Source organism: Podarcis filfolensis (genome assembly GCF_964270895.1).
Source record: "Podarcis filfolensis genome assembly, chromosome: 8".
NCBI classification, from domain to species: Eukaryota; Metazoa; Chordata; class Lepidosauria; order Squamata; family Lacertidae; genus Podarcis; species Podarcis filfolensis.
The window spans coordinates 16,410,454-16,438,453 of NC_139611.1; the positions used below are offsets into that span (position 1 = coordinate 16,410,454).

The window sequence follows — 28,000 nt, forward strand, 5'->3', positions numbered from 1 at the left end:
CCAGTCCTGTCTATCTGGCCCTTGGGATTCTTGACAGGCCACACCTCCCCCCAGGCCACGCCTCTCATTGTCCTTCCTTCGCCCCCTCCTCATGCATTTCTGCCTGGCTGGACTATGTCCGTCAGCTCTGATCATGCTCCTGCCTTGCCTTGATGGGAGCATAGAGAAGCGAGGGTGTGGGTGGGTGTAGAAACTAGCCCCCTGTACAAATGTAAAATTTATATTTGCTGTTCTGCCCACCACTGGCATGCATCCCCTGCATAGCTGTCAACTTTTCCCTTTCTTGCGAGGAATCCTATTCGGAATAAGGGAATTTCCCTTAAAAAAAGGGAAACGTTGACAGCTATGATCCCCTGGAAAGTTGCTCTGAAGGGAATGCGGTTCTCAGGCAGAGAAAAGTCCTCTATCCCAGTGCAAAAGAAACACACTCAGCTTGTGAACTGATTTCGTCATACTGATTTTATTGCAATATTCTAAACTTGTTGAGTAAGGAAGTTATCAAAATATCACATGTTGATCTCCTGGCTCATGCACAGCGCCTCTCTAGCGTTGCAGAGGTAAAGTGCAAGGGGCACGCACACAAACGCTCTCACACTACAGCATTATGATTTTAAAGGGTTGGTTGTGCAGCTGTGGGGAGGGCAAAGTGCGATTTTGCAATGAAAGTTGACCGTAAACAAAAAACTCTCGACCCTGTTCTGTTCCTGTTAATTATTCATTTAAAAAATAATAATTGTAAAGAAGAAAGTCACCAAAAATTGAAAAGGGTATTTGTGTGTGCATGTTTTACACACACACACACACACACACACACACACACACACACACACACAAAATATACAAGAACATTCAGTAACTGAATAAAGACAAATCCTCATCTGTTACACTCATTATGTGAAACATAACAACACTGATAGCCTTTGTAGGTTTTCTTGTGCGTTGTTCTTTCTCTAGTATGTGATCATTCTCCCCAATCTTACAAAATATAACATACAATAAATGCATTATCGCCTTGTGATTGCTTTGTTGAACGGCAATAATTGCAGGTTGCTAACACATTGTCACAGTTTTTCCTTTTCCTGTTGTTCTTCTCCTCTTGTTTTTACAAGGAACATTCTTGCTCCAGCTAAATTAAATTACTCACTAATATTCTATGTTCTTTCCTCATGCAAATCCCAGTAGCATTTAATAACATCACCTCAGGGTGGCGGTGGTATATGCTACAACATCTTTTGAGATCTCTTTTAATAGCCCCTATAGTTTATTTCTTGAATCACATGACAGTGCTGGGGGGAAACATACACAAATTCTGTTCAATTGATGTGTGAGTCACGGAAGTTTAAGAGGACCAAAGCTTTGTTGATTTTTCTTTTCTTTTCTGTTGGCGGCTCTGAACCAACAGAGCTAAAAGATTCAAAGGCATGCAGTCTTTCTGTGAAAAGCATTTCCCAATATGCATTCATGTAGAGGAAAACTGGAGAGGAGACTGAAAACCTCCTCTTGGTTCCTGCTCTTCCTCCTCCTCTGTTGGTCACATATTCCCTTATCTGTCTCCTTTGGGAGCTAGCCATAGCTACTTGTGCATTGATAGCTTACCATAGCTATCTTCAGTTCAGAGTCTGCAGCTAGGTTGGAACTGGATGTGCAAACTCTGGTTTGAGCTAACCATGGTTAGGATTTAAACTGGTGGAAATGTAATTCTGACCACCAGGTTCAGTGTGATACATTCAGTTCACAGTTATCATTGTTACCTGCAAAACAGAGTCTGCAACCACAGTTGGGAAAGTAGGGGCAGGGGTCAAACGAACAAGAGGGGGAGAATGCCACTGAATGTAGGAGCTGGTGAACCTGCAAGGCACTTCAAATTCTAGGTGGCATTTAGAGTGGACAAGGGCTATGTGACCAGTTTGCACACCGGAAGAGTAGTCAATCACATATTCTTAGAATCAAAGAAATTCAAAGTAATAAAGCAAGCATTCAACTCTTGTTGCCAAGATGCCAGATTTCAATCAGAAGCGGGTGTGTCCATTCCACCCTTTAGTCACAGTTGTTCTGCAGACTTTACCTCTGGGGGAGGCCAAAGGCTGCACAATGGTGCTTAGCAGCTCAAGGGGACAGCAGAACAGACCTGAATAACTCCTGGTCCACCCAGCTGGAGGTGATATACCGTGTGTTGTATATACTGGCTCATAGTGGGCTCAAAAAACCTCCCAGTCTCGCTGCCTGCCTGGGACAGCAAAGAACAGATGGGTTCTGTCCGACCTCAGTGCCCAAAGTTCTGCAGGCCTGTCCTAAAGAAGAGACGCGGTGGTGCATTACAATCAGGCCTGTTGTTTGTGTGTTTAAGTAGAAGACTCTGCAATGCTTGGGATTCAGGTTCACATAGTTGGGTTGGTTGCCAACCTCTCGACCAGCAGCCAGATCCTGTGCCCTCAATATCAGCTCAACTCACGGGCACTCTCAGGCAATTGTGCCTTGAAAAAAATCACTTTCTGGTTTCCACCGATGAAGATGCTGAGAAAGGCTGAGAAGCTGTGTGTGTGTGTGTGATTTTGACACGTCAGCTGGCAACTCTACATAAGGCCCCAGTCCCTGGCATGCAAGGGGATGGCTTTGGGGACTGTGACAGTGCTAAGCTGATAAAACACACTAATAAAACTCTAAGCTGATAAAACTCTCAAAGGTTGCCCCAGCCCTCCCTCTCTCTCCTCCCTCTCCCATCTAAAGATGGACTGTTCAAATTCAATGGGGGTTGGTGCCCATTGGGACTGGTGGGGCATAAGGTAGGGAGCCCAGCGGTGAGTAGACGCAGAGCCAATGACAGACAAAGCTAACTCACTCCAATGTTGCCTTCATCCTCCTTGCTGTTGTGTTCTACAAGGGGCATCACTGAGACTAAAGAGGAGGAATGCGACAGCCAGGAACTCTCTAGGAAGGAGGGGTCTGGAGGAATCAAGACTGAAGCTGGCAGGCTAGCACCCCACCTGCCCATATGGACCAGCCCCGCCACCACACCTTCAGTTATTTTTCGCCTCTCTCGTGTATCTCTGAAACGGAGCGAGGATGACTCCTGAATTCTGATCTTCGCTCTCTGCAGTGTACAGGTCGTGCTGCTTGATGTAAGCTCGAACTGCGTCTGGCACCAGGTATCGGATGCTCTGGCCCCTCCGCAAGGCTCTCCGGATCTTGGTGGCAGAGATGTCGTTGGCAATCCACTCCTGCACTATGTGGATGCTCTCCTTGTGCTTCCACAGCACCTCGGATTCGTAGATGAATTTCTGGGCGTCATTCCCCACCCTGCTAATGCATACCATGCCGTGGTTGGCCACAATTTCCGCGATGTCTTCTGCTTTCCAGAGGTTGGGGACTGCAAAGGACTCCAAGATGTCTGTCCCACAGAGCAACTTCAGCTGAGGGGGGGCACCTAGCAAAATGGGAGGGACAGGAATTATTATTGGGATAGGAGCTCTGCAGCATTTCCCCCGGTCTAGGACTTAAAGCCAGAGAGCTGTGTGTCCCTGGTGTGAAAACGCTACACATTCAAAGCAGTGTCATGCCATTTTAAAGAGTCATGGGAAGAACCATGGGAGTTGTAGTTTGTTTGTTACGGGTGCTGAGAGTTGTAAGTAAGACCCCTATTCTCCTCACAGAACTACAATTCCCAGAGTTCCCTGGGAAGAGGGATTGATAGTTAAATCCTTTTGGGAACTGTGGCTCTGGGAAAAGGTCTTCTAACAACTCTCAGAACCTTCAACAAACTTCACTTCCCACAATTCTTTGGCGGACTGAACCTTTCAAAACTGCACTGATTTTAACTACTGATTTCAACACCACACTGGGTTTCCCCCCCCCCCCTTAGAATTTCCGAGCAACGCTGGATACGAGATGGCTGGCTCACTACAATTTTGATATTAAATGAACCTTTTGTTTGGGGTTGATTCCGGCTGACGGGGACTTGCCTGCCCGATTCCCGTTTTCTCTTCCGCCCCGTTTTGTTCAAAGGAGCTACTTCATCAAAGCTGTTAGTGAGACACGAACGTTTTAGCTTCTGCTGGTGATACCTGTGACACAAAAGGATGACTTTAAAAAGCGAAAGAGGGTGTGGTGATATGTTTTTCTCTTTTGGATCCCTTGGGAAAAAACCTCCCCATTCTTATCTATTGCAAATACAGCACCGCATGAACACACAGCACAGCCTTCACCGGTCTGGCTGTCCTCCAGACGTTTTTGACTGCAGCTCCCATCAGCTCCTGCGTACCACGACCTCACTGCTTGGGGCTGATGGGAGCTGTAGTCCAAACCATCCAGAGAGCAGCAGGCTGCCGAAGGCTAATGTGGTGCATCATAGACAGCTCTCTAACCCAGATTTAGAGCACACAAGAGGAGAATAGGCTGTCACAGGGGGACTTACAATCTAGAATCAGAGAGAGGGGAAGCAGCAAAGTAAGGGGAGAGGAATGGAGGCAGGGCTTCCATTTCTGTTGCTCCTGGAGATAGATCCAGCTACCTGGGATTCTGCATGCAAAGTATGGGTTCTACCACTGAGCTACGGCCAACTCTTCAGAAATAAGAAGCTGTATTATTATTATTATTATTATTATTATTATTATTATTATTATCAACAACAACATAACAATAATATCACCATTATTGAACATTTGTTTTTATTTCTAATTTAAAAATGTTTTTATTAAAATATTTTCCATAAGCAACAAGAGTACGTCCAGCATCTCTGTTTTCATATCGTGGAAACCTTCATACAGGTCAATTACAGTCAGTTTGAGACATTTTTTAGATATTTCCAGTCAGTTTGAGGCAATGTGGGATTGAAGGGGGGGCAGAGAAGTGGGGGGAGGAGAGAGGAGAAAATAGAGAGGGATGAAAGAAAGAAAAAGGGAGGGGGAGGAGAGGATTATTAAGCATTTATATCCCACTCTTCCTCCCTAAGGAGACCAGCGTGGCAAACATACAAATGATAAAAAACCTAGTCTTGCAGCAAAAAAACACAAAAAACTGCTAGCACATCACAAAGCTAAACAGGGTCTGGCATGGTTTCAAAACAATGAAAACATCTAAAAACATTGTCTAAAAGTAATTCAAATACAGATGCAGGCTGTGAAACATCCCCACTTAAAAAGCTTGCTGGAAGGCTGGCCGTATACTGAATCAGATCCTTGCTCCATCTAGCTCAGTGTTGTCTACACTGACTGGCAACGGCTCTGCAGGGATTAAAGCAGGAGACATTCCCAGCTCTACCTGGAGATGCCTGGGATTGAACCTGGGACCATCTGAACGCAAAGCAGGTGCCCTACAGCTGAGCTACAGTGGCACACACCTAGCCCTTGCAATACCTGAGGACTTTGATGGTCTCTTGCCACTCCTTTTGGTTGCTCTCCCAGTCATCCACTTCCACCCAGTCAGAGCTCTCCGTTGCGAGCCTCGCCATAGTCACCCGGTGCCTTGCGCTGATGAGGCCTTTCTTCTTGTATGCGTCGCCCACAGGTGAAATAATCCCTTTCACCACTTTGTATCTCCCTGAATGCAACAAAAGGCAAGAGCCAGGGGGTTGGGTTGTTGGGATGATGGACTAGGGCTGTGCAATAAATCGCCATATTGTTGAATACCAGTACAGTGGACACTCGGGTTGCGAACATGATCCGTGCGGGATGCACGTTTGCAATCCGCGTCTGCGCAGGTTGCGATTCGGTGCTTCTGCGCATGTGCGACCACCGAAACCTGGAAGTAACCTGTTCCGGTACTTCCAGGTTTCAGCAGTCCGCAGCCCGAGAAAATGCAACCTGAAGCAGCTGTAACCCGAGGTATGACTGTATTGAAATAACATCATGACAAGTGTTTCAAGAAGGCAGTATACTGGTGAATGAAAGGTGGAGACTTAACAGCTTCCCAAGGGGTAGCTCAGCTGAACAATATTTTATAGATTATTCGCCACCAGCTTTCTTTGCCCTCTCCCTCCTCTCTCCTAACCGATAAGAAATAAAAAATAAACAATAACACAAACCAGCAAACTACTTAAGCTATTTCTGTATTTGACTGATAAAGTAGGATTCCGAGCTGGTCCTCAAAGGAGCAGCAGGGGTTACCTGTTTCGTGCAGGTGATCTCTTGCCAGTTCGAAGAGTCGGAGGTGCATGTTGGTGATGGGGTTGAAGGACCCGCAGGCCAGGAGCACCACCTCGGTCCTGTCGTCCGAATTCTCCATCTGACTTGGCTGGAGCCACAGATGCAGAGGGAAGGCTGAGTCAACGCCCCCACACGCTGCAAGCGAGGAGAAGGAGGAGCTCAGGTTCAGTTTCAAAGGAAGCAATTATATATGTATATATCTGAAATACAAGAGGCTAAGCAGAAGTTACCGTCATGTGGACGCACAAAAGGCAGCACCAACAATCTGTCTCAGTACCAGGCAGCTTCCTGTGCTATTGTGGGTTGAGCAAAAGACTGTACAGTGGTACCTTGGTATTCAAACTTAATCCATTCCGGAAGTCCATTCCAAAACCAAAGCGTTCCAAAACCAAGGCGCACTTTCCCATAGAAAGTAATGCAAAATGGATTAATCCATTCCAGACTTTTAAAAACAGGCATAGGCAAACTCCAGCCCTCCAGATGTTTGGGACTACAACTCCCATCATCCCTGACCACTGGTCCTGTTAGCTAGGGGTGATAGGAATTGCAGTCCCAAACATCTGGAGGGCCGGAGTTTGCCCATGCCTGTTTAAAAACAACCCCTAAAACAGCAATTTAACATGAATTTTACTATCTAACGAGACCACTGTGTCATGTGACAAAGACACATGAGAGCAGAAGCAGCAAAGCAGGCTGGGAAGTGCTGGGACTGCACAATCATTTGGGCCTACTAAAGTTATTCAGGCCTAACTGCTAACTGTTGAGTCACTCTGACATGTGACTCATTCTCCTTATAAGTAGCAGCCATTTTCTCTCTGTGTTCTCTGTAAGATTTCAGTCAGAGTCAGCAACACTCAAAACAGAAGCGTGGCACTCAAATCAATGTAACACTCAAAACAGAGCATGTTCAGCTTCCAGAAAAAGTTTGCAAACTGGAACACTTACTTCTGGGTCTGCAGTGTTTGGGTTGCAAGTTGTTTGAGTACCAAGGCGTTTGAGAACCAAGGTACCACTGTAGCTCATCAGCTGGGAAATCTGCTTTTGTGTGAAGGAGATCCCAGGCTATTTATTTATTTATTTTATTTACATGCCACCTTTTATCCGAAGATCACAGGGCAGTTTACAACATACAGTAGTACCTCTAGATACGAACGGGATCCATTCCTCAGCCCTGTTCTCATCTAGAGATAAACGTATCTAGGGGGGACTTCCGGTTAGCGCCGGCGCTTAATGGCGGATCTCAACCGGAGCTCCGGGAGAGATCTGCTTCACGGGTTCGGGTCCTGTCAGCTACGGCGAAGCGGGGACCCTTAAAAATCACAGGCGCGTTGCCTGTGAACTGGAGACTCGGCGGGCACCTTTGCGCCCCCCCGACGCTGCGAAATAGCCTTTTTAAAGGCTGCGGAGCAGCGGAGGGGTCTTGGAGCGGTGCTGAGAGTCGTCTTCACCCAGCCTGCGAAGCGAAGCCGCGTCGCCATTAGCGGAGAGCGCTGACTTCTTCCCGTGAAATTGGATTAAAAGAACAACTATCCGTGAGTAGGATTGACTGCTAAAGTATAATTGGACTCTAAAATAAAGAAATTGGGCACCGAGACGGATAAGCACTAAAAAGGAAGTCTGCTTTCCGTTCTGTAGCAAGATCAAAGCGAAAGGCACTCTAGCTGTAACTGCTTGAGAGAAACTTGCGGGAATTAAGAAATCCACCACCAAAGCAAAGAACTCCCCCCCCGAAGGCAGGAGGGGGGGGGGAGAAGATTTTAAAAGTGTTTCCCTGCCAATTTAAAAGAATTGGATTAAGTACCGCTGCTCTTTAACCTGGGATCGGACTGCCGGAGAAAAGGAACCGGCTAAGGACTGTTGCTATAAGAAGCTAAAAAGTATCTTAAATTGACTTTGGTTACTTCCAATTTGAAACACTGTTTCTGTGGTATTACAAAGTTACTTACAGGACACTATTGATCGGGATCCCCTTGAAAGAGAAAAGAAAAATTGAAAGGGACTAGGAAACTTTTATTCTTTTTTCTGAAGAGTGTGGGATTATTTTGAGAAGCATAGAACTGACTCTACACCCTCTAGAGGACCTACAAATTGTTTCAGCAACAAGTGGAGTTTAAAATTTGAGAACTTTTGTTTGTGAGCTCCAAAGTCTGGGAATGACCTTGACTAAAAGACTTTGTTATGGCAGATGGTAAAGAGAAAGGGGATTTACAAGAAACAACCTTGAGATCTGGCAGACAATATAAAATTGACCCTTTCATGCAAAGAAGGGCTTCTGTAACAGGAGCCTCTGGAACTATAGTGGCTGCAAAGCCAAAAGTGAAAGCAATGTCTACAGAAGAATCATTTGCTAAGGTATTGGAGAAGATAAATGACTCTTTGGAGGAACTAAAAAAGCAAGGCGCAGAGACTAAATTGCAAGTTGCTGAAACTAAAGTACAAGTTGCTGAAACAAATAAAAAAATTGAAGAAATCTCTGGGAAAATTGACCTAAATACTAAAAGTATAACTGACCTTGGGAATAAAGTGAACTCAAATGCAGAAGCAATTGGGAAATTATTGGAAGATTCATCTATAACACGAAAGATAGCTGAGGAAGCTAAGGAAATTGCAACTGCTGCGGAGGAAAAATTTCCACCAGTTTACAAGAAATTGGACGAGTATGAACTGGCACTTTCTATGCAGGATATGCAACGCAAGGAGAGGAATTTAAGGATCAGACTTGTGCCGGAAAAGGAAGGAGACAACTTGGTGGATTATTTGACAAAAGAATTTTCTGATTTTTGGAAGCAGGAGTTGAAGAAAGAGGACTTTAAGATAGAAAGTGCATTTAGATTGGGAACAAGACAGAAGAAGAATCGACCCAGAGATTGTCTTATTACTCTAAGATCAAAGGAGGAGCGAGATAAAATACTGAACCTGCACTACCAAACAGCCCTTCGAATTGAAGACTTTTTTATTGAGATTTTTAAAGACATCCCTAAGAGTATCTTGGACGCAAGAGGACATTATAAGGACCTGGTGACACTGCTGAAGAAGAACTACATACCATTCAGGTGGGAATTTCCCCAAGGCTTGTCTTTTAAATATAAGGGAAAGAAGAGAAGAATAAAGACTGTAAGTGATAAAGACAAGTTCTTGGGAGAGCATGAAGAAGACCTACAGAAAGAGACATTTCCAGGACAGGGGCATCCATCACTGGACACGAACACGGCACCACCGACGGACGAGGAACAAAAACAGGGAGCTGTAGGAGGAAGGAGTAAATAATCCCATCATGGCTCTGCAACTTCTAACCTGGAATTGTAACGGCTTGAACATTCCCAGGAAGAGAAAAACTATATTTCATGCCTTAAAGAAAGACCAATTGGACTTGATTTGCCTACAAGAGACCCATGTGACAAGAGCACATAGAAAATTACTAATAAATAAAAGATTGGGACAGGAATTTATATCCTCAGACAGAGTAAAAAAGAGAGGAGTGGTGATCTATGCAAAAGAAAAATTGCAACCGAAACAAATCTTTAAAGATGATCAAGGAAGATATTTGGCAATTGAAATTCAATCCCAAGGAGAGAAGTATTTGATAGTGGGAATCTATGCACCAAACGAAGGGAAAGCTGAATTTTTTAAGAAGTTGCATGAAATCTTGATGGACCATATGGATTACAACTTAATTTTGATGGGAGATATGAATGGAGTAGTTTCAACAAATATGGACAAGGCACAAAGACAGGTAATAACAAAAGATGGAAGACTACCAAAGACTTTTTTTGAAATGACTGACAATATGGACTTGATTGATATTTGGAGAACAAAACACCCATTAGAAAGAGAGGGAACCTTCTTTTCTGAAGCCAAAATGACATGGACAAGGATTGACCAAATCTGGGTGACTAGCAGTATGGCTCCGAACATAAAAAAAGTAGAAATCTGCCCAAAAACTTTCTCCGACCATAATGCTGTAAAGATGGTGATGAGGCAAACAACAACTGGCTCTTTTAGATGGAGAATGAATGACAACTTACTCAGAGACGAGGAGATTTGCAAGAAGGCCCAAAAAACCTTGAAAGATTACTTTGAAATCAACTTAAGGTCTGAAGTAGAAAAAAGAATAGTATGGGACGCAAGCAAAGCCGTGATGAGAGGGTTTTTGATTCAGCAAAATACTTTAAAGAAGAGAAAGCAAAATGAGAAGAAGGAGAGAATTTTGGAAAAGATAAAAGAAGGGGAAAAACAATTAAGATCAAAGCCAAAATCCCAAGAGATTTTAAGAGAAATCAAATTTCATCAAACACAATATATGGAACTGATGAATCAAGAATTAGAGTGGAAAATTAAACAAATGAGACAAAAGACCTTTGAATCTGCTGATAAATGTGGCAAGTTACTGGCTTGGCAAATAAAGAAGAGACAAAAACTCAACACGGTAACAAATATAGAAGTGGAAGGAAAAAACATAAGCAACCCAGCGGAAATTAGGAATTGTTTTCAGAACTACTTTAGACAACTTTACACACAAGGGCCGCAGAAAGAAATGGACATACAACAGTTCCTCGAGGAAAATGGGCTGAAAAAGGTTTCGCAAGAAAGTAAGACAATATTGAATCAGGAGATATCAGCACAAGAAATAGAAGATGCCATTCAAGGCATGACGCTGGGCAAATCCCCCGGACCGGATGGACTGACTTCCAAATATTACAAAGTTTTGAAGGAAGGGTTGATACAACCTTTGAAGGAAGTCTGCAATGAGATTATGAAGGGGAAAAGGGCACCCGATACGTGGAGAGAGTCCTACATTACACTTATACCAAAGACAGAGACTGAAAAGACCCAACTTAAAAACTACCGACCCATCTCGTTATTGAATGTGGATTACAAAATCTTTGCTAATATTTTAGCAAAGAGACTGAAAAGAGTTTTGATGGAGGAGATTCACGGGGACCAAGCGGGCTTTCTCCCAAAAAGGCATTTATCGAACAATGTAAGGAATATAATCGACATTTTGGAAAAGCTGGAAGTGAACATAAACACTAAAGCTGTTTTGATATTTGTGGATGCCGAGAAAGCCTTTGACAACATTTCTTGGAGTTTTATGTTGAAGAACCTCCGGGGGATGGGGGTAGGCCAAGGGTTTGAGAATGGTATAGGTGCAATATACTCTGAACAGAAAGCCAAACTAATTGTAAATAATGTGGTTACAGAAGAGTTCAAGATTGAAAAAGGGACACGTCAGGGGTGCCCTATCTCCCCATTACTTTTTATATCGGTCCTGGAGGTTTTGCTTAATATGATTAGGAGGGACCAGTTGGTTAAAGGGATTCAGGTCGGAGCCAAACAATATAAACTGAGAGCATTTGCAGATGACTTAGTACTTACATTACAAGAGCCAGAAGCTAGCACGAAAAGAGTTTTGGAAATAATTCAAGAGTTTGGTCAAATGGCAGGATTTAAATTGAATAAGTCTAAGACAAAGGTTTTGGAGAAAAATTTGACACAGATAGAAAAGGAAAGGTTCCAGAATGAGACAGGGTTAACTGTGGTTAAAAAAGTGAAATATTTGGGTATAAATATGACAGCTAAAAATGTGAATTTGTTTAAAGATAATTATGAAAAAACTTGGAGAGAAGTGAAAAAAGATTTGGAGATTTGGTCCAACTTAAAGCTTTCCTTGTTAGGCCGTATTGCAGCTATAAAGATGAATGTATTGCCAAGAATGTTGTTTTTGTTCCAAGCATTGCAAATAATTGATAAAATGGATTGTTTCAAGAGGTGGCAAAAAGACATATCTAAATTTGTCTGGCAGGGCAAAAAGCCCAGAATTAAATTTAAGATATTAACGGATTCAAAGGAAAGAGGGGGGTTTGCCCTGCCAGACTTTAAACTTTACTATGAAGCGGCAGCTTTCTGCTGGCTGAAAGAATGGCTACTTCTTGAAAACACAAACATTTTGGATTTGGAAGGTTTTAATAACATTTTTGGGTGGCATGCATATTTGTGGTATGACAAGGTTAAAGCACATAAAAGTTTCAAAAATCATATTGTCAGAAAAGCACTATTAAATGTCTGGGTCAGATATAAAGACTTGCTGGAAAATAAAACTCCAAGGTGGCTGTCGCCAATGGAAGCTAAGGCAGTTAAAAAGTTAAATATGGAGTCCAAGTGGCCAAGATACTGGGAAATTTTGGAAAAGGAAGGGGACAAATTGAGATTGCAGAGTTTTGAGAAATTAAAAGGGAAGGTGAGAGACTGGTTCCACTACCATCAAATAAATGAAGCGTTTAAACTGGACAGTAAAATTGGCTTCCAGGTGGAAAAATCAAAATTGGAGATAGAACTGTTAGAACCCAGTACTAAGAATTTGTCCAAAATGTACAATTTGCTGCTGAAATGGAATACACAAGATGAAACGGTTAAATCGGTCATGATTAAATGGGCTCAGGACATTGGTCATAATATTTTGTTTGCTGATTGGGAAAAGTTGTGGACCACCGGGATAAAATTTACGGCATGTAATGCCTTAAGAGAAAACATTATGAAAATGATATATAGGTGGTACATAACCCCAGTCAAGCTTGCAAAGATTTACCATGTGCCTGACAACAAATGTTGGAAATGTAAAGAAACTGAAGGTACATTTTTTCATCTTTGGTGGACTTGCCCGAAGATTAAGGCATTCTGGGAAATGATCTATAATGAACTTAAAAAGGTATTTAAATATACTTTCACCAAGAAACCAGAGGCCTTTCTCTTGGGTATTGTCGGCCAAGGGGTGTTAAAGACGGATATAACTTTCTTTATGTATGCTACAACAGCAGCTAGAATACTCATTGCGAAGTACTGGAAGACGCGAGAACTACCCACACTGGAAGAATGGCAGATGAAGGTGATAGACTATATGGGCCTGGCAGAAATGACGAGCAGAATCCGAAACCAGGGAAGAGAAGCAGCGCAAGAAGAATGGAAAAAATTTAAGGACTATTTAAAGAAATATTACAAAGTTAATGAAAGTTAGAATGATGTTGGACTGGAAAGTAAATGGTTACTATTAGCAATGGTTATGACAAGGAGAATAAGGAAGAATAGTCTAAATTTAAATTAAAATAAGGGAAGATTTGCTGAACAATCGATAAGAATTTGGAATACAGAAAGGGGAGGCATGAGGAAGTCGGGGAAGATAGGATATGAAATTAGGATATGAAATGATACATGTTTTTTGTTTTGTTTTTGTTTTTGTATGTTTATGTTTGTTGTATTGTGTTTATATGGAAAAATAAAAATATTATAAAAAAAAAGAGATAAACGTATCTAGCGACGGCATGTCTGCGCGCACACACGTGCGTCGCTTTTCGCCGCCTCTGTGCATGCCGTCATTTTGAGTGCATGCGCATGCGCAAGCGGCGAAACCTGGAAGTAACGCGCTCCGTTACTTCCGCAGCGGGTGGTCTCGTTCAGAGATGGGGATCCTGCCGGTCCCTCCCGAGTGTTTGCTGGACTCTCAACTCCCACCAGCCCCATCCAGCAAGGGCAATAGGCAGGGATGATGGGAGTTGTAGTCTTCGGAGCTCCGCCCCGGGCTAGAAACATGGGGGAATGAATGAAAGCGCAACTCGAACATGCTCAACTCGAAGTGTATTTAACCCGAGGTATGACTGTATAAGCACTGAATTAATAATAATAATAATAATAATAATAATAATAATAATAATACAATAAAAAAACCTTTCCTCATGAAATAACCAGACAGTTGTCAACTGGAGAATAAACAGGATGTTTATTCTCCCTTTCAAAAGGGGCAAGACAATTAGTTGCAACCAAGAGATGCATCTGAGGTTGTGACACAGATGAGTGATGTGAAATTGTTGCAACTTCAATGTAGGAGAAAAATTCATCTCTCTTCTTTCATCCCTTCTAACATTGTTTCCTTTACTTCTCACTTTCAACCCCTCTTACTTTTCTGCTCTTCTCATGTCACCACTTGCAAAAATCTAGCACGGATCGAACCTTGCACAGGGAACTATAGCTCTACTGCACTGCGTTGCCACAGTTAAATGTGCAGACATTACGCAGACTCTTACCAATTTGTAGCTGGCAGATTTCCAATGTTGCCTTGTAGCTTTTTGCCCCTTCTCTAGCAAAATCAGAATTAAGCAAACTATGAACAATTTCAGACATACGCAACACATATGAGAAAATACACTTGTTTTATTCAAAACCAGTTGCAGAGCCCAACTTTCTCCATCGCTACCTAGGCAGTGAAGAAATCACTGAGAATTCCAGCAGGGCCTTAAAGAAAACACACTGTTTTGGCCCTATCCCACAGGCCTCAAAGCCCTGGACTCCCACTTTCAAAACTGCCCTTTAATCTGCAAACCTAAAGTTCCACTATTTGTTGACTGAATTTTTTTTATTTCATAAAATTCACATGCTGCTTCACTGCAAAACAAGCAAATCCACCAACGTTAAAGCAGCGCACTGCGATTCCTACAGTGAGAGGGGGGAAATAATAATTTAAGCGTTCCACCAAAACCCTCAGCAATTGTCAAGTGAGAAAAGTTTTGAAACTTTTCCCATTAGGCCCCAGCGTGGTGGAAGCTGGAGTCCTTGCAGTAGAAGATGCCAAGAGAGTTTTGTGGCGGAGGAAAGGCAGCGGGTGGTCTCGTTCAGAGATGGGGATCCTGCCGGTCCGTCCCGAGTGTTTGCTGGACTCTCAACTCCCACCAGCCCCATCCAGCAAGGGCAATAGGCAGGGATGATGGGAGTTGTAGTCTTCGGAGCTCCGCCCCGGGCTAGAAACGTGGGGGAATGAATGAAAGCGATCCTGTAACCTGATCGAGCGATCAGCTGAAAGCTCCCGGGCAGCAGGCGGTGCTGCCTGCCGCCGCCTGCACCGGGTTGCCTGCCTTTAGGGGAACGAGCAGCGGCCGCGCGGGACGGCGATCCGCGGGGGGCTTACGCGGGCCGCGCAGAGGGGCGATCCAGGGGCCGGAGGAAGACGGCGGCGGCGAGAAAGCCCGACCACTGCGGCTGCAGAAAGGCTGCAAGCGGCGGCTTGGCCAGGCGGTGCCGAACCTCATCGAGGCATCTGGTGCTGCTGGTAAGGTTAAAACGGGAAGGAAATGGTGAAGGGGCCGAGTTCCCTAACGGAACTGTGCCGGGGGTCTCCCCCGGGTGGAAGCTATCAGTTTCCCCCCCTCTCTTCCTCCTCCTTGTAGATTTCTGTAGATGAGGAGGAAGACTCAGTCCTGCTCATATGAACTCCTCACATACTCAGGAACACTGCCTCGCTTGGATGTTGTGGCTTTCTAAAGATCCAATGTATGCAATTATCACCCCACCTCCACTCTAATATTAAATATACATACCATTCCTTCCCTCCCCCCCCCATCAGATGTCTCTAACCATAGGTAAAGGTAAAGGGACCCCTGACCATTAGGTCCAGTCGTGGCCGACTCTGGGGTTGCGGCGCTTATCTCGCTTTATTGGCCGAGGGAGCTGGCATACAGCTTCCAGGTCACGTGGCCAGCATGACTAAGTCGCTTCTGGCGAACCAGAGCAGCGCACGGAAATGCCGTTTACCTTCCCGCCGGAGCGGTACCTATTTATCTACTTGCACTTCGACGTGCTTTCAAACTGCTAGGTTGGCAGGAGCTGGGACCGAGCAACGGGAACTCACCCCGTCGCGGGGATCTGAACCGCCAACCTTCTGATCTGATCAGCAAGTCCTAGGCTCTGTGGTTTAACCCACAGCGCCACCAGTGTCCTTGTCTCTAACCATAACCACACACATAATACGCACTGTGAGGTAGAGGCGCTCTGTACACGCTCAAGAACTCGTTTCTGAGAAGTCCTGTTTTAATTAAATGTTAGTTATATGCCATTATGTGCTCCCTGAGGAGGCAGTGGCCAGCTAGATGCCTCTGGGGAGACCCAAAGCATGACTATATATCCAGTTGTAGAGCATAACCATCCTAGCTAGTAGCCACTTATGCCCTCTCCTCCATGAATATGTTTTGATCCTCCTTTAAACTTGGTGCCCTCTGGATGTTTTGGATTTGATATCCCGCTTTATCACTACCTGAAGGAGTCTCAAAGTGGCTAACATTCTCCTTTCCCTTCCTCCCCCACAACAGACACTCTGTGAGGTGAGTGAGGCTGAGAGACTTCAGAGAAGTATGACTAGCCCAAGGTCACCCAGCGGCTGCATGTGGAGGAGCGGGGAAAAGAACCCGGTTCACCAAATTATGAGTCCACCGCTCTTAACCACTACACCACACTGGCTCTCCTACAACTCCCATCAGCTCCAGCCAACCACACTGATGGGAGCTGTAGCATGAGGCGCCTGGAGACTGACTCCAAAAATCTGTAAGGCCCCAAGTTGGGCAAAGAACTGGTAGGCTTCTGGTCTTGCGTTAAATTTTCAGAAGAACCAACCTACTGATCCTAAGGTGAGACTCTGCTCTTCCTCCCCAGGTTCTCGGGAGATCCGCTATGATCCATTTCTGCCTAGTTCACACAGCCTACCACTTCAGCCGACGGTTGCCAAAGCGTCACCGACTCAGACTGTAAGAACCCTTATCTCGGGCGTACCAGCGTCTTGGGCTGTGCTGGCTGGGCCTGTTGGGAGGTGTATCGTAGAATCATGGAGTTGGAAGGGATCCCCAGCGGTCATCTAGTCCAACCCCCTGCAATGCAACGTGCATCTGGATAAGCACCGGGTTGGGGAGAGGAGGCTGGTCCAATGTTACCCAACTGCAGCGCCAAGCTGCTCCTTGATGGCTTCGGTGGTTGGGTTGCAAGAAAAAGAACCTGCCACTTAATAGGCTGCTTGCAAGTGACCGCCAGAACTATGGAACTGTGGGAGATTTCCCCCAAGGGTTGGCAGGTGACTAGTGTGCACTGGGACCAGTGGGGCGGAAGGCAGGGAGTTGAAGAATAAGTGGGGCCAGAGAATTCTAGTTTCCTCCCCATCCTCCTAAGGAGAAGCTGAGGTTGGTGGGACAGCACCCCATTCACCCTATTGGATCAGCCTCCACAGGTAACAGCGTGTTATGAGTGTTGGGCTAGGAGCTGGGCACGGTCAGGGCTCAAATCCGTGTTCAGCCACGAAGCTCACTGGTTGTGACTCTGGGTGTGTGTCTCCACCTAACCTACCCACAGGGCTGTTGTGAGGATAAAAATGGGGAGGATGTAAACCAAGCATGCCACATCTAGAGCTCCTTGAAGGAAAGGTGGGATACAGATGCCATAACATAAAAATAAACAAACACCATTTTTTTTTCTCTTTCCCCCTTAGGCAGTTTGCAATATTTGCCCTTGGAATTGCTGCTTTCATTTTCCAGCTCTACATCTTGCTAAGGTACAAAGCACGGGACACTACTATTGATTTTTTTTTTTAAAAAAATCCACCTGTCTTGCTTGCGACGACTCTCGACACCTTTGCGTACCTTCCAGAACGTGGGGGGAGCTGGCTGGAATATCCCGAGGTGGTGACGTTGAGAAGAGAGAGCTCGCAGCCTGGCCCATGAAGATTTTGGAATTGGTTTTGGGTGTCTTTATTGGTTTAAATCTCTGTTGGCAAGAAGGCTATCGGGTCTTTCGCCCCTTGACAGGCTGAGGGTTCAAACTCCGAACCTGAAGGGCTGAAAATTCAACGGGAAGTTTCTGTGGGACTGTTTTGGGGTTACGTTAACAGCTTCAGGGACTGTGGTCACCAGGCCCTGTGTAAGGTGCCATTATGATAGGAAGGTGCATCAAAAGCAGAAGGAGCCCACCTTCCAGGTGTTGCTGGACTACAACTCCCATCATCCCAAAGCATAGGTCATGCTGGCTGGGGATGATGAGAGTTGGAGTCCAACAACTTCTGGAGGGTGACTCAGGCTCCTCATTCCTGATGTAGAACAGTGGTAGAGAAACATTTTCAGCTCGAGGGCCGCATCTCCTTCTGGGAAATCTTCCAGGGGCCACATGCTAGTGGTGGGCGGAGCAACAGATGCAAATTTTACCCTTGCTCCACAGGCTAGTTTCTGCACTCACTCACACGCCATGCAGGCAAGCAAGAGGTATGAACAGAGCAGAAGGACACATTCCAACCAGTCAAAAATACTCAAGGAAGACCAGTGAGGGATGTGGGCTAGGGAGAGGGTATGTTGTGTGGGGAGGGAATGCCTGAGGCTCAGAGAGAGATGGAGGGCCACATTTGGCAGAAAGGATGTGGATTGCCTTCTGTTTAGATCTCTCAACAAGCGCTGTGCAAAAGTCCTTGAAGAATTGGAGAATCCCTGCCTAACATCTTGAGACATCGGTTGCAGGAAACGACACTGGTCTAGCTCAAGTGCGGGAACCTGTGGCCTTCCAGATGGACTGCAACTTCCAGATGTGGACTGCAACTCCCACCAGCTCCAGCAAGCACAGCCAATGGACAAGGATGATGGGAGCTGTAGTTCAGCCACATCTGGGGGACAAAATGCTTTCCCAGTGGCATAAGGAGGGCTACCCGAGGAGTTAGTCCTGAGGGATTGAGAAACAGGCCTGAGGAGATGCATTTGGCCTCTAGCCTGAGTTGCAGTTGCAGAAGGTCCAAGGTTCAACCTCACCCCACTCTCAGCATTGCCAGTTACAACGTGGTGGGGAAGGCCTCTTTCTGCTTGAGCCCCTGCAGAGTGACTGCCAGTCAGAGCAGGCAACACTGGTCCAGATGACCAGATACAAGGCCGCTTCCTGTGCTCCTAACCTGCACTCCTGGCTTTGTGCTGTACAAAAAAGCAGGGCTATTTGTATCCTGCAACTGTGAGTACAGATATCGATAGCCAGCACAGAATTTAGCATCTAGAGAACCGACAGCTTCTGATTAAAGATACAAGAATCAAGTTTCTAGTTCGTAAGGTGGCCAAGGCAGGTGTAAGAGTGCAAGGATGAAGCCAAAAGGGAGACCAGGACTTGCCAAGGGAAGAGCTTTGTTTCCCTGAACTAGCATGAATTAATGCAAATAATGGACAGATATATGGAAATGGGCATAATTTATACAGGTGGAGGAATTAAGCTTTTCTTGGCAAAGCACTGGAATTACCCTGGTGCAAACTTTTGGGTGTGTATACATCCCAGGCTATATATGAAGAAGCACATATTGACCCAAACCATTTGGTTCAAGATCCACAGTGGTTCCTCAACCCATTTTTTCCAGACCTAGATCATCTCATTACTGTGGTCTGCCCCTTCTCTACAATCTGGTTGGAAGCATCATCTTTACATTCTTCACCATTGGTAGGTAAACCATGGTTTGTCTAGCTCTCTTGCCATTGCCTGGTGGGCTGAATTATGTGCCCAGAAGGATTTTGTTCATCCAGAATTTGCGTGGTTTTTTTAAATATGTCAAGGCTAGCAAGGGTGCAATTTAAGGGGTTGTATACTGAAGGCAGTCGAGGGTCTCTTGGTGCACAGAACGGGGGCCAAATGGAGGGTTTGCACAGGCAGAGGGCAACACCCAGGAGTTGTCACTCATTTGCACACTCCATTTGGGGGCCTTTCCTTGAAGCTGCCCACCATCATCAAGGTAGTACTGGGGGCAAATATTAGGAATCCAGGTGTGCATCGCGGCAGAATGCTGGATTAAGCTGTGAAACTCATTGCCACAAGAAAAGTGGAATGGCAGCCAGCATTTTCTTATTTTTAAAGCTTCTAGGTAAATCTGTGGCTGTTAACCAAGGCAGCTGGAACTTGGAGGTTTTGTATTTCTGTGATGTGTGCGCGTAGTTGAAATATTCTGCAATTTCTTGAAACATCAAACATAAGCCATCTGCTGAACTCTGCATGCAGAAAGTCCCAGGTTCAATCCCCAGCATTTCCAGGTTGGGCTGGGGGTGTCCCCTGTCTAAAACCCTGGAGAGCTACTGCCAGTCATTGTAGACAATACTGAGTGACATGGACTAGTGGCCTGACTCTGCAGTTTTCTGTGTTTAAATCAGCCTTTTATTCAGAACCATGAGGACTAGGATTTTACTTTGTGTTTAGGGGAATGACCATAGCTCTGTGGCAGATCATCTGCTTTGCATGCAGACAGTCCCAGGTTTGATCCTTGACATCTCCAGGAGGGATGGGAGATAACCCAGCCTGAAACCCTGGAGAGCGGCTGCCAGTCAGTGTAGACAATACTGACCTAGATGGGCTAGTGGCCTGCCTCCAGCTAAGGCAGCTTCCTAATATGCTACATTACCTGTCAACAGCCCTGCAGCCTGCCTGTCTCTGTGCAAGTGCATTTTTAGCACTCTTAATGCTCCCCTCCCATCTTTTCAGGGCTAGCTTTGCTTCTGGTCATGCTGGAACCAGTTCCATGGGAGCTGAAGACCACTTTCTTCATCTTTGGGGGCACCTCTTTTGCAAAAGGAGTTTGCACCATCATATTTACTGCCTTAGCCACACAATGCGTGAGTAATTGCTGATTCTGTTATATTTAGGCATGCCTGAAAACAAAAGCTTACCCCCACCCCTCAAGCTAGCGGAATAAGGGGAGGCTTTTGGGTGGCCCTAACCAGAGGTCCTACACAATTTGTTTTAAAATGGAATTCCGGGCTGGAGGAATTCCAAGTTTTGTTCCCTCATATAAGCAGCTCCTGAGTTGTTCACAGAGTTTTTGGAGCTCAAGAGCTGCTTATATCATAGCTCAGTGGTAGGGCACTTGGCACTTGTTTGCATGCAGAAGGCTTGGGGATCAATCCCCAACATCTCCAGGCAGGGCTGGGAATGTTCCTTGTCTGAAAATCCCAGAAAGCTGCTGTCAGTCAGTGTAGACATGTTGAGCTGGATGGACCAATGGTCTGACTCAGAATAAGGAAGCTTCCTATGTCATAAGGGAAGGGCTGTAACTTAATAACTCTTTAGTACAGTCAAACCGCAGTTCCCATACGCCTCCGTTATCATACGTTTCGGCTCCCGAATGCCAAAAACCAAGAAGTAATTGCTCTGGTTTTCGAATGATTTTCGGAAGCCAGATGGCTTCCAGGGAGTTTTCTCTCTCTTTTTTCTCCATTGACTTTGCCGTCTTCTAGAATGGATTACATTCGGCCACCGAGGTTTGGCTGTATTTCCATATATTTATTACTTGATCTGCAATCTGACTTGGGAGTAGGCCGTCTTGAAGACAGTGGGACACGCTCCCAATGCATGGGGTTGTTATTCTGACCCTTATGGGATCTCACTAGATTGCAAGTCTGAAGACGGGACCTTATCATTAAAAAAATTTGTTTAAGCTCCTTTTCTAACAAATGGACTGTTGTGTCTTCCATAGGCCAAAACCACCCCTGAGCTTTATTACTTATCAGTGACTCTCTCGGTGAGCAGTCTAGTATCAACCGGTAGGTATCATGCTTCCTCTTTGCGCTAAAACAGCCTTCCTCTTCAACTCAGTGCCCTCCAGATATTTTGGGTGACAGCTCTCATCAGCATGGCCAATAGTCAGGGATGGTGGAAGCTGGAGTCCTATAATATCTGGAGGGCCACATGCTAAGGTCAAATTAGGCTGTGACATTAAATGCATATTTTTCATTTTACATGGCAGGTTTTTGGTTTAAACATAAATAGCATCCACTTTGTGGGTTGAAACTATTCAGACTGCAGCAGGCACGAAGCAGAGATTTAAGAGATCTGCAATGGTGGTCTGTTTGTTACTGGGCCATATTCAAGGTGTTACTACAGTGGTACCTCGGCTTAAGTACTTAATTTGTTCTGGAGGTCCGTACTTAACCTGAAACTGTTCTTAACCTGAAGCACCACTTTAGCTAATGGGGCCTCCTGCTGCTGCCGCACCGCCGGAGCACAATTTCTGTTCTCATCCTGAAGCAAAGTTCTTAACCTGAAGCACTATTTCTGGGTTAGCGGAGTCTGTAACCTGAAGCGTGTGTAACTTGAGGTACCACTGTATTGGCATATAAAGCCCTTAACAGCTTGGGGCCAGTTTACTTGCAGAAGCATCTTACCCCATATGCACTGACCTGACTGCTTCAGTCTGTGGTACTGGCACTGCTACAGATTCCACATAATACGTGTTCCGCAGTTGTAAAAAAATCAATTTTTTTTTAGCGTGGGGGCACCTTTACTTTGGAACTCCTTGCCTATTGACACCTTCACTGTACTCTTTTCAGTGCCTGCTCAAAACATGCTTATTTAAGCAAGCCTATCCAAAAAATTAGATGCTGATGTGTTCCCTTTCGGGAGTTTTAGCAAATTTTTAGGCAAAGGAGAAAAAGGAAGTTGCATTTGCCCCTACGCATGCACTCAAATGATTGACTTTCCACATGCGCACACACACACGGTTGTTTTTTCACTATCATGAGGACTACTAGCTTTAACAAATGAAAAGAAAGCTGAAATGTTTTGGGTCTGTCCTGATATTTTGCACTTGCACAGCAAATTCAAAAGTGTGCTATTTTTTCTTCTAATGGCATCCACCCCCCACCCCCCTTTATAGCATTTTTCTCTGTCCTGGGACTATTTTGGCTTGTGAACGTGGTTTTTCCTGGCTTGATACTGAACAAAGAGACTAAGACGGGGATCTGTTACGAGCCAGTCTCCGAGTGTGGCTGCCTGTGGCACATCTGACCTGTAATCTGCCAGGGGCTGGATCCGTCTGCCCCTACCACGATGAGCGCCCTGCTAAACTGCCTTCCGTTCTTTCTCTCTTTTCGAAACGGACTGATCTCTGCAGCAGACACAGTGGGAAGACCTTCAGATCTGGGGATATTCATAGCCAAAGATTTTAACTATTCATTAAGCAGCCTTTTGAGGTGCAGTAGGTGGGGGAGTCGTGACTTTCAGGATTCTTTTTAAAGGATAGCTCTGGGAGGCTGTTGGCTTTCAAAATCTTTTTGTAGAAAATTCTACTAATTTTTAAAAAAAGAGTAATATTTTTTTAAAAATCCACAGATACTTTTTTTGTGGGAAGGGAGCAAAACAGTAAGCCCTCAAAGCCTTTTCCTCCTTTTGTATGTGTACTCCTGACTTAATGTAGAAGCTCCTTGCAGCAGATTAACTGGGAGAGGGTTGCTATGGGAACGGGTATGGAACAAGAGACAGATGAAGGCGATGCTCCAGAGCTCCAGTTTCAAAGTGAGGGGAGTAGCCTGTTCTCAAGTCAGCCGCTTTTATCTTTAAGGGGACTTTTTAGAAGGGTGCTTTCTTCTCCTACAGAAAGATTTCAGGTAGCTTCCCCCCGCCCCCCCGGCAGGCTGAAGGGACATGCAGCTGTGTAGAGGCGATCTGAAAATTCCCTTTTGCAGAGCAGTTTGTTAAAATAGTCAGATTGTATATTCCTGGGAAGGGAGGCTCTAACTCTCCAGATAATGGCCTGGCTTTAGGGTATGTGCTTGTGTGTGTGGAGTTTAGCTTGCTGCACAAATGGATTATTAAATTATATGCCAAAATGGCTTCTAAGCGGATCTCTTCATCATGTGATCAGACTCCACAGTACAAAGCTGGCACCACCTTCTTCTTCTTCTTCTTCTTCTTCTTCTTCTTCTTCTTCTTCTTCTTCTTCTTACCCCACCCATCAGGCTGGGTTTCTCCACCTACTGCAGCAGTGGTCAAACTTTTCCAAGGAAAGGGCCACATTCTCCCCTGGGCAAGCTTTGGGGGCCATCTGCCACTGAAGGGCATAGTCTGGGGCAAAATATGTGTACAGGCACTGGCAAGAAAGTGGATGGAGCAATGGATGGGGCTGTTACCTTTATACAGCAGGGTTGAGTTGTTGTGAAGAGGAAATCAGAGTTACATATAAATTAAGAAGGTGCTATTGAAATATAGTAATATAGTAATACGTTTGGATTGGAAATAGATCTTACTCTGCTTTTTAAAAAGCAGCCAATCTAGTGATCAGCAATGAATGAGGAGCTAACTCCTGTAGAACTCTCTCTATTGAGGTATTATCAAACCTCACATTTGTTTCACAATGAATTTGAAAGTATTTAGGAACCCTTAAAAAAATTCAAAACTATTTTGTCTTCAGGAATTGATGAATTTAAGCCAAGTTACAATTCTGATCTAGTAGTATTAAACAATTCAGAGTTAGATCATGTCAGAGTTCCTAGCCAAGACTTTTGATTACCCCAGGGAACATGCAGTACAATCTTTTTACTGTGAAATGGCTTTGAAATATTTTATTAGAACTGATTAATAAATGGAATTCAATAAATCCTGAGCATGCTTATACAGAAATCACCCTCATTAAGCACAAGGGGCCTTAAAAAGGTGGAAATTAAGATTTCATTTAAACTATTCGTCTCAAGCCCAGTGACTCTTAGACAAAATAGAAGCAAAACATCTGGCTGTTTCTGACTTTGGGTTCCTTTATAATCACACACCCTGATCCTGTATATTAGGGGTGGCTAGCCTGTATGATTTTCTAGAGGTTGCTGAACTACAACTTCCATCAGTGGCGGCAGAACTGGCCATGTAGCTGACACATACTCCCATGCACCACACCCCAACAGCAACCCAAAGATACAGATTTTCTCTGTGCATTGTATCCAATGCTAGTCCACAGCCAGTGTGGTGCAGTGGTTAGAATGTCAGATGAGGACCTGGGTTCAAATTCCCACTCAGCCATGAAGCCTTTGGTCAGTCACAGTCTCTCGGCCTAACCTACATCAAAGGAGTGTTGCCAGGAAAAAAATGGTTAAGGGGGAGAGAACTGTGTATGCCAACACTGAGTTCCTTGGAGGAAAGGTGGGATATGAATACAGGAAAGTTTGGCAAACCGTGTGGTGTAGTGGTTAGCGTGATGGAGACCAGGGTTCAAATCCCCACTCAGCCATTAAGTTCCCTGGATGACTTTGGGCCAGTCACTGCCTCTCAGCGCTAACCCACCTCACAATGTTGTTGTGGGGCTTAAATTAAGGGGAGGAAGTATGTACACCACTTTGAATTCCTTGGAGAAAGGATGGGATATAACTGCTATAATACTACAGTGGTACCTCGGGTTAAGAACGTAACTCGTTCCGGAGGTCTGTTCTTAACCTGAAACTGTTCTTAACCTGAGGTATCACTTTAGCTAATGGGGCCTCCCGCTGCCGCTGCGTGATTTCTGTTCTCATCCTGAAGCAACGTTCTTAACCCGAGGTACTATTTCTGAGTTAGCGGAGTCTGTAACCCAAAGTGTCTGTAACCTGAAGCGTCTGTAACCCAAGGTACCACTTTAATGGTAATACTAAAAAAAAAAAGTCTTACTCAGAGTAAACTACACAGAGAGTAGAGCCGTTTAAGTTAAAAATGTGAGTAATGTAGTTCCACTAATTTCAGTGGATCTACTCTGAATGGGACTTACTTGGTTATCAATTTTTGCCAGGAAGAGCTTTCACCTGCTAAATGTCTACATGTCACACTGCTGTAAAAGGTATAAGAATGTGGCTGACTTAAAAAAAACAACCAAAAAAGCACCTCTCCTACACTCAGCCTTTCAGAGAAGTTGATACCAATTATTCACCTACAGAGAAAATGCAGCCTCGTGGAGCCCCAAGAAGAAGTGGGCTGCAGATCAACAGAATGACCCCACGTACACACTATTTCCACTGTGATGGATTTTCTGCCAAATGTACCACAAGGCAGTTTCAAGCTGGCTGGCACTAAAATACTTTTGTGCTCCCCTCTGCACCTTAGAGTGACTTCCTGCAGCCTGCTGAGCCATGTACAGGAGTAGCAGATTGGATGCACTATTATTATTTTAAAGGTTCATACAAAATCTTAAAGCACATACTTCCTCTATCTATGTCTTACAACATGAAGACATCTCTCACCTCCCACCTACAACACCTCCTCATTACCTATATTTCACCATAGCCGTGATTTTAGGGAAGGGCTATAGCTCAGTGGTAGAGTGTTTGCTTTGCACGAAGAAGGACCTAGAGTCAATTCCCAGCTAGGGTTGGGAGATACTCCAGCCCCAAACCCTGGAGTGCTACTGCCAGTCAGTGCAGACAATACCAAGCTAGATGGGTCAATAGCCTGACCCAATATAAGGCAGCTTGCTATGTTCCTACATTTGGAAGGGCTACCAGGTAACAGCATAGAATCATAAAACTGCAGAGTTAGAAGGAACCTCAAGGGTCATTAACCCTCTGCAATGCAGGAATTTCAGCTAGATTATACATGACAAACGGCCATTCAACCTCTGTTTAAAAGCCTCCAAGAAAGGAGAGTCCACCACTTCTCACAGCCAGTGTCAAACAGCTCTTGCCAAGTTCTTCCAGATGGTTAGTCAGAATCCTCTTTCTTGTAACTTGAAGCCATTGGTTCAAGCCCTACTCTTTGGAGCAGGAGAAAACAAGCTTGCTCCATCCTCCATGTGACAGCCGTTCAGATATTTGAGGATGGCGATTATTTCTCCTCTCATTCCCCTCTTTACCATGCTAAACATCTTTTTAGCACCAGGTGAAATCCCTCTTCATATCTCCAGCCCTTTGCCCTTGTATTTATAACTTATGGTTTTATTCCATGAGCTGTCCTGGGTGCTATGGCTGAAGATCACACACATAATTTTAAGAAATGAATCCTCAGTTGCCCATTCTTAATTTTAGCCCTTTCTGAAAAAAGCTACCACACTTTTACAGCTGCATGAACGTGTATATCTCGACTGGATACACCCCCCCCCCCGTGAATGCAGGTTAAAATTGGCATTCGCCATCACTCACAAGCACGCTAAATATGAACAATATCAACTTCTATTACCACCGCACTACTTTCTGCCTCCGGGGTCATTCAAGGGTTCCCTGACTTCACTACAGCCCCGTCCCCTCACCGGTTCATCAGTCGCCATGAAAAAACCCCGCACTAATCCAAAACAACTCACCCATCCCTCATATCGCGACCCCATAAGGTCCCCTAAATGGGCTCTTACCAGTTTGGAGGGCGCCTATTCCCCGACAGATTCCGGCCAACAACCCTTTACGGACGGAACCGAACTGTGCGGGTTTGGCCGCCTGCGGGGGAACAGTATTGCACGAGTACCTACGGGGAAGCTTCTTATTGGTCGCGGGCGCCGAAAGAGGTGCTGTGTCCGTCCCTAGGAACGGTCCCCCGGCACACAATCTTGAAACCGGAAGTGGGAAGGGTTTGGGCTTTTGAAATAGAGGACCCCGTTGCCTGAAGAAAGGATGTGATTGGGGGAGTTGGGAATGTCGGTTTTCTAGAAGGCTGAAGGAGTGTGGATTATCTGGGGGGTAAGGGGCATGCGGGGATAATGTGGGATATGTAAGAATAGAAGCTTATAGTGGAAGAAGGATACTAGGGATGGTGGGCTGGGTGGGTGTATATAAGGAAGGGAGTCCGCCTGCGGATCTGGGAGGGGGCTTTGAATGGTTTGGGCTGGGGCGGGGAGCCATTTTCAGCCCATTCCTTTCTGGGGTGGGGACGGGGGATTGGAACATGCCAGCTGTGGGCGGGGCAAGAAGTGTAAATTTCACCTTTGTACAGTAGGCTGGTAGTTTGTGCACACACCCTTCTCCATTCGGGTAAGCAAGGGGGGATTACTGGAGGAGGGAGGGGAATAATCCGGCCATGCAAAAAGGTTCAAGGAGGGTGCGATGCCAGTGTATGTGTGAGGGGGGGTGCAGCTGGGGAGCATCCTGGGGGCCAGAGGCTTCCCACTCCTCATTTAGGGTAAGGTTTAGCACCCTGGAGAGGTCCGGGGTGTGTGTGCTTGCAGCAAATTTTCCTTGGTGAGGCTTCATCCCCAGCTACAAAAGAGAGGGGGGCGTGTCAGAAATTGTATTTTGTGTTAGTAAGACTGGCTCCCAGTTTATTTTCGCTGGGCCCCTCCTAATATTTTCCTCCTCAAATTAATTGTGGATCAGGGAATTGACAGAGAAACCGATGTTTTT

The 28,000-nt window shown here is 45.2% G+C and overlaps 3 protein-coding genes across 8 annotated transcripts in view; 2 read left to right on the top strand and 1 right to left on the bottom strand.

Moving 5' to 3' along the window:
• Nucleotides 1-441: 441 nt before the first annotated feature.
• NMNAT1 (nicotinamide nucleotide adenylyltransferase 1) lies at nucleotides 442-27,219 on the bottom strand. 4 transcript variants are annotated; one of them, XM_083628959.1, is made up of 6 exons: nucleotides 27,019-27,219; nucleotides 14,216-14,268; nucleotides 6,102-6,275; nucleotides 5,352-5,535; nucleotides 3,922-4,061; nucleotides 442-3,424 (listed from the first exon to the last, which is right to left on the bottom strand). In XM_083628959.1, the coding sequence occupies exons 3-6, from the start codon at nucleotides 6,217-6,219 to the stop codon at nucleotides 3,018-3,020; spliced, it is 849 nt and encodes a 282-aa protein (XP_083485085.1). In that variant the 5' UTR covers nucleotides 6,220-6,275; nucleotides 14,216-14,268; nucleotides 27,019-27,219; the 3' UTR covers nucleotides 442-3,017. The 4 variants fall into 4 exon arrangements, with proteins under 4 accessions (XP_083485085.1, XP_083485084.1, XP_083485087.1 ...); XM_083628958.1 differs by lacking the exon at nucleotides 14,216-14,268 and having other exon boundaries at nucleotides 27,019-27,119; XM_083628961.1 differs by lacking the exons at nucleotides 14,216-14,268; nucleotides 27,019-27,219 and adding an exon at nucleotides 14,966-15,027.
• LOC310769548 (uncharacterized protein) lies at nucleotides 15,128-23,608 on the top strand. Of its 2 annotated transcripts, none has more exons than XM_083629027.1 (7): nucleotides 15,128-15,234; nucleotides 16,611-16,702; nucleotides 17,434-17,496; nucleotides 19,321-19,400; nucleotides 20,430-20,560; nucleotides 21,421-21,487; nucleotides 23,055-23,608. In XM_083629027.1, exons 2-7 carry the CDS (start codon nucleotides 16,629-16,631, stop codon nucleotides 23,132-23,134), a joined length of 495 nt encoding a protein of 164 aa, XP_083485153.1. In that variant the 5' UTR covers nucleotides 15,128-15,234; nucleotides 16,611-16,628; the 3' UTR covers nucleotides 23,135-23,608. The 2 variants fall into 2 exon arrangements, with proteins under 2 accessions (XP_083485153.1, XP_083485152.1); XM_083629026.1 differs by lacking the exon at nucleotides 23,055-23,608 and adding an exon at nucleotides 22,600-23,040.
• LZIC (leucine zipper and CTNNBIP1 domain containing) overlaps nucleotides 27,192-28,000 on the top strand; it is a 30,527-nt gene continuing 29,718 nt past the window's right edge. Inside the window, exon 1 of one of the 2 annotated variants that reach the window (XM_083629017.1) lies at nucleotides 27,192-27,338. The gene's annotated coding sequence lies outside the window, so the exon portion shown is untranslated. The remainder of the gene's footprint in view (nucleotides 27,339-28,000) is intronic. The other variant, XM_083629018.1, reaches the window with a different exon arrangement.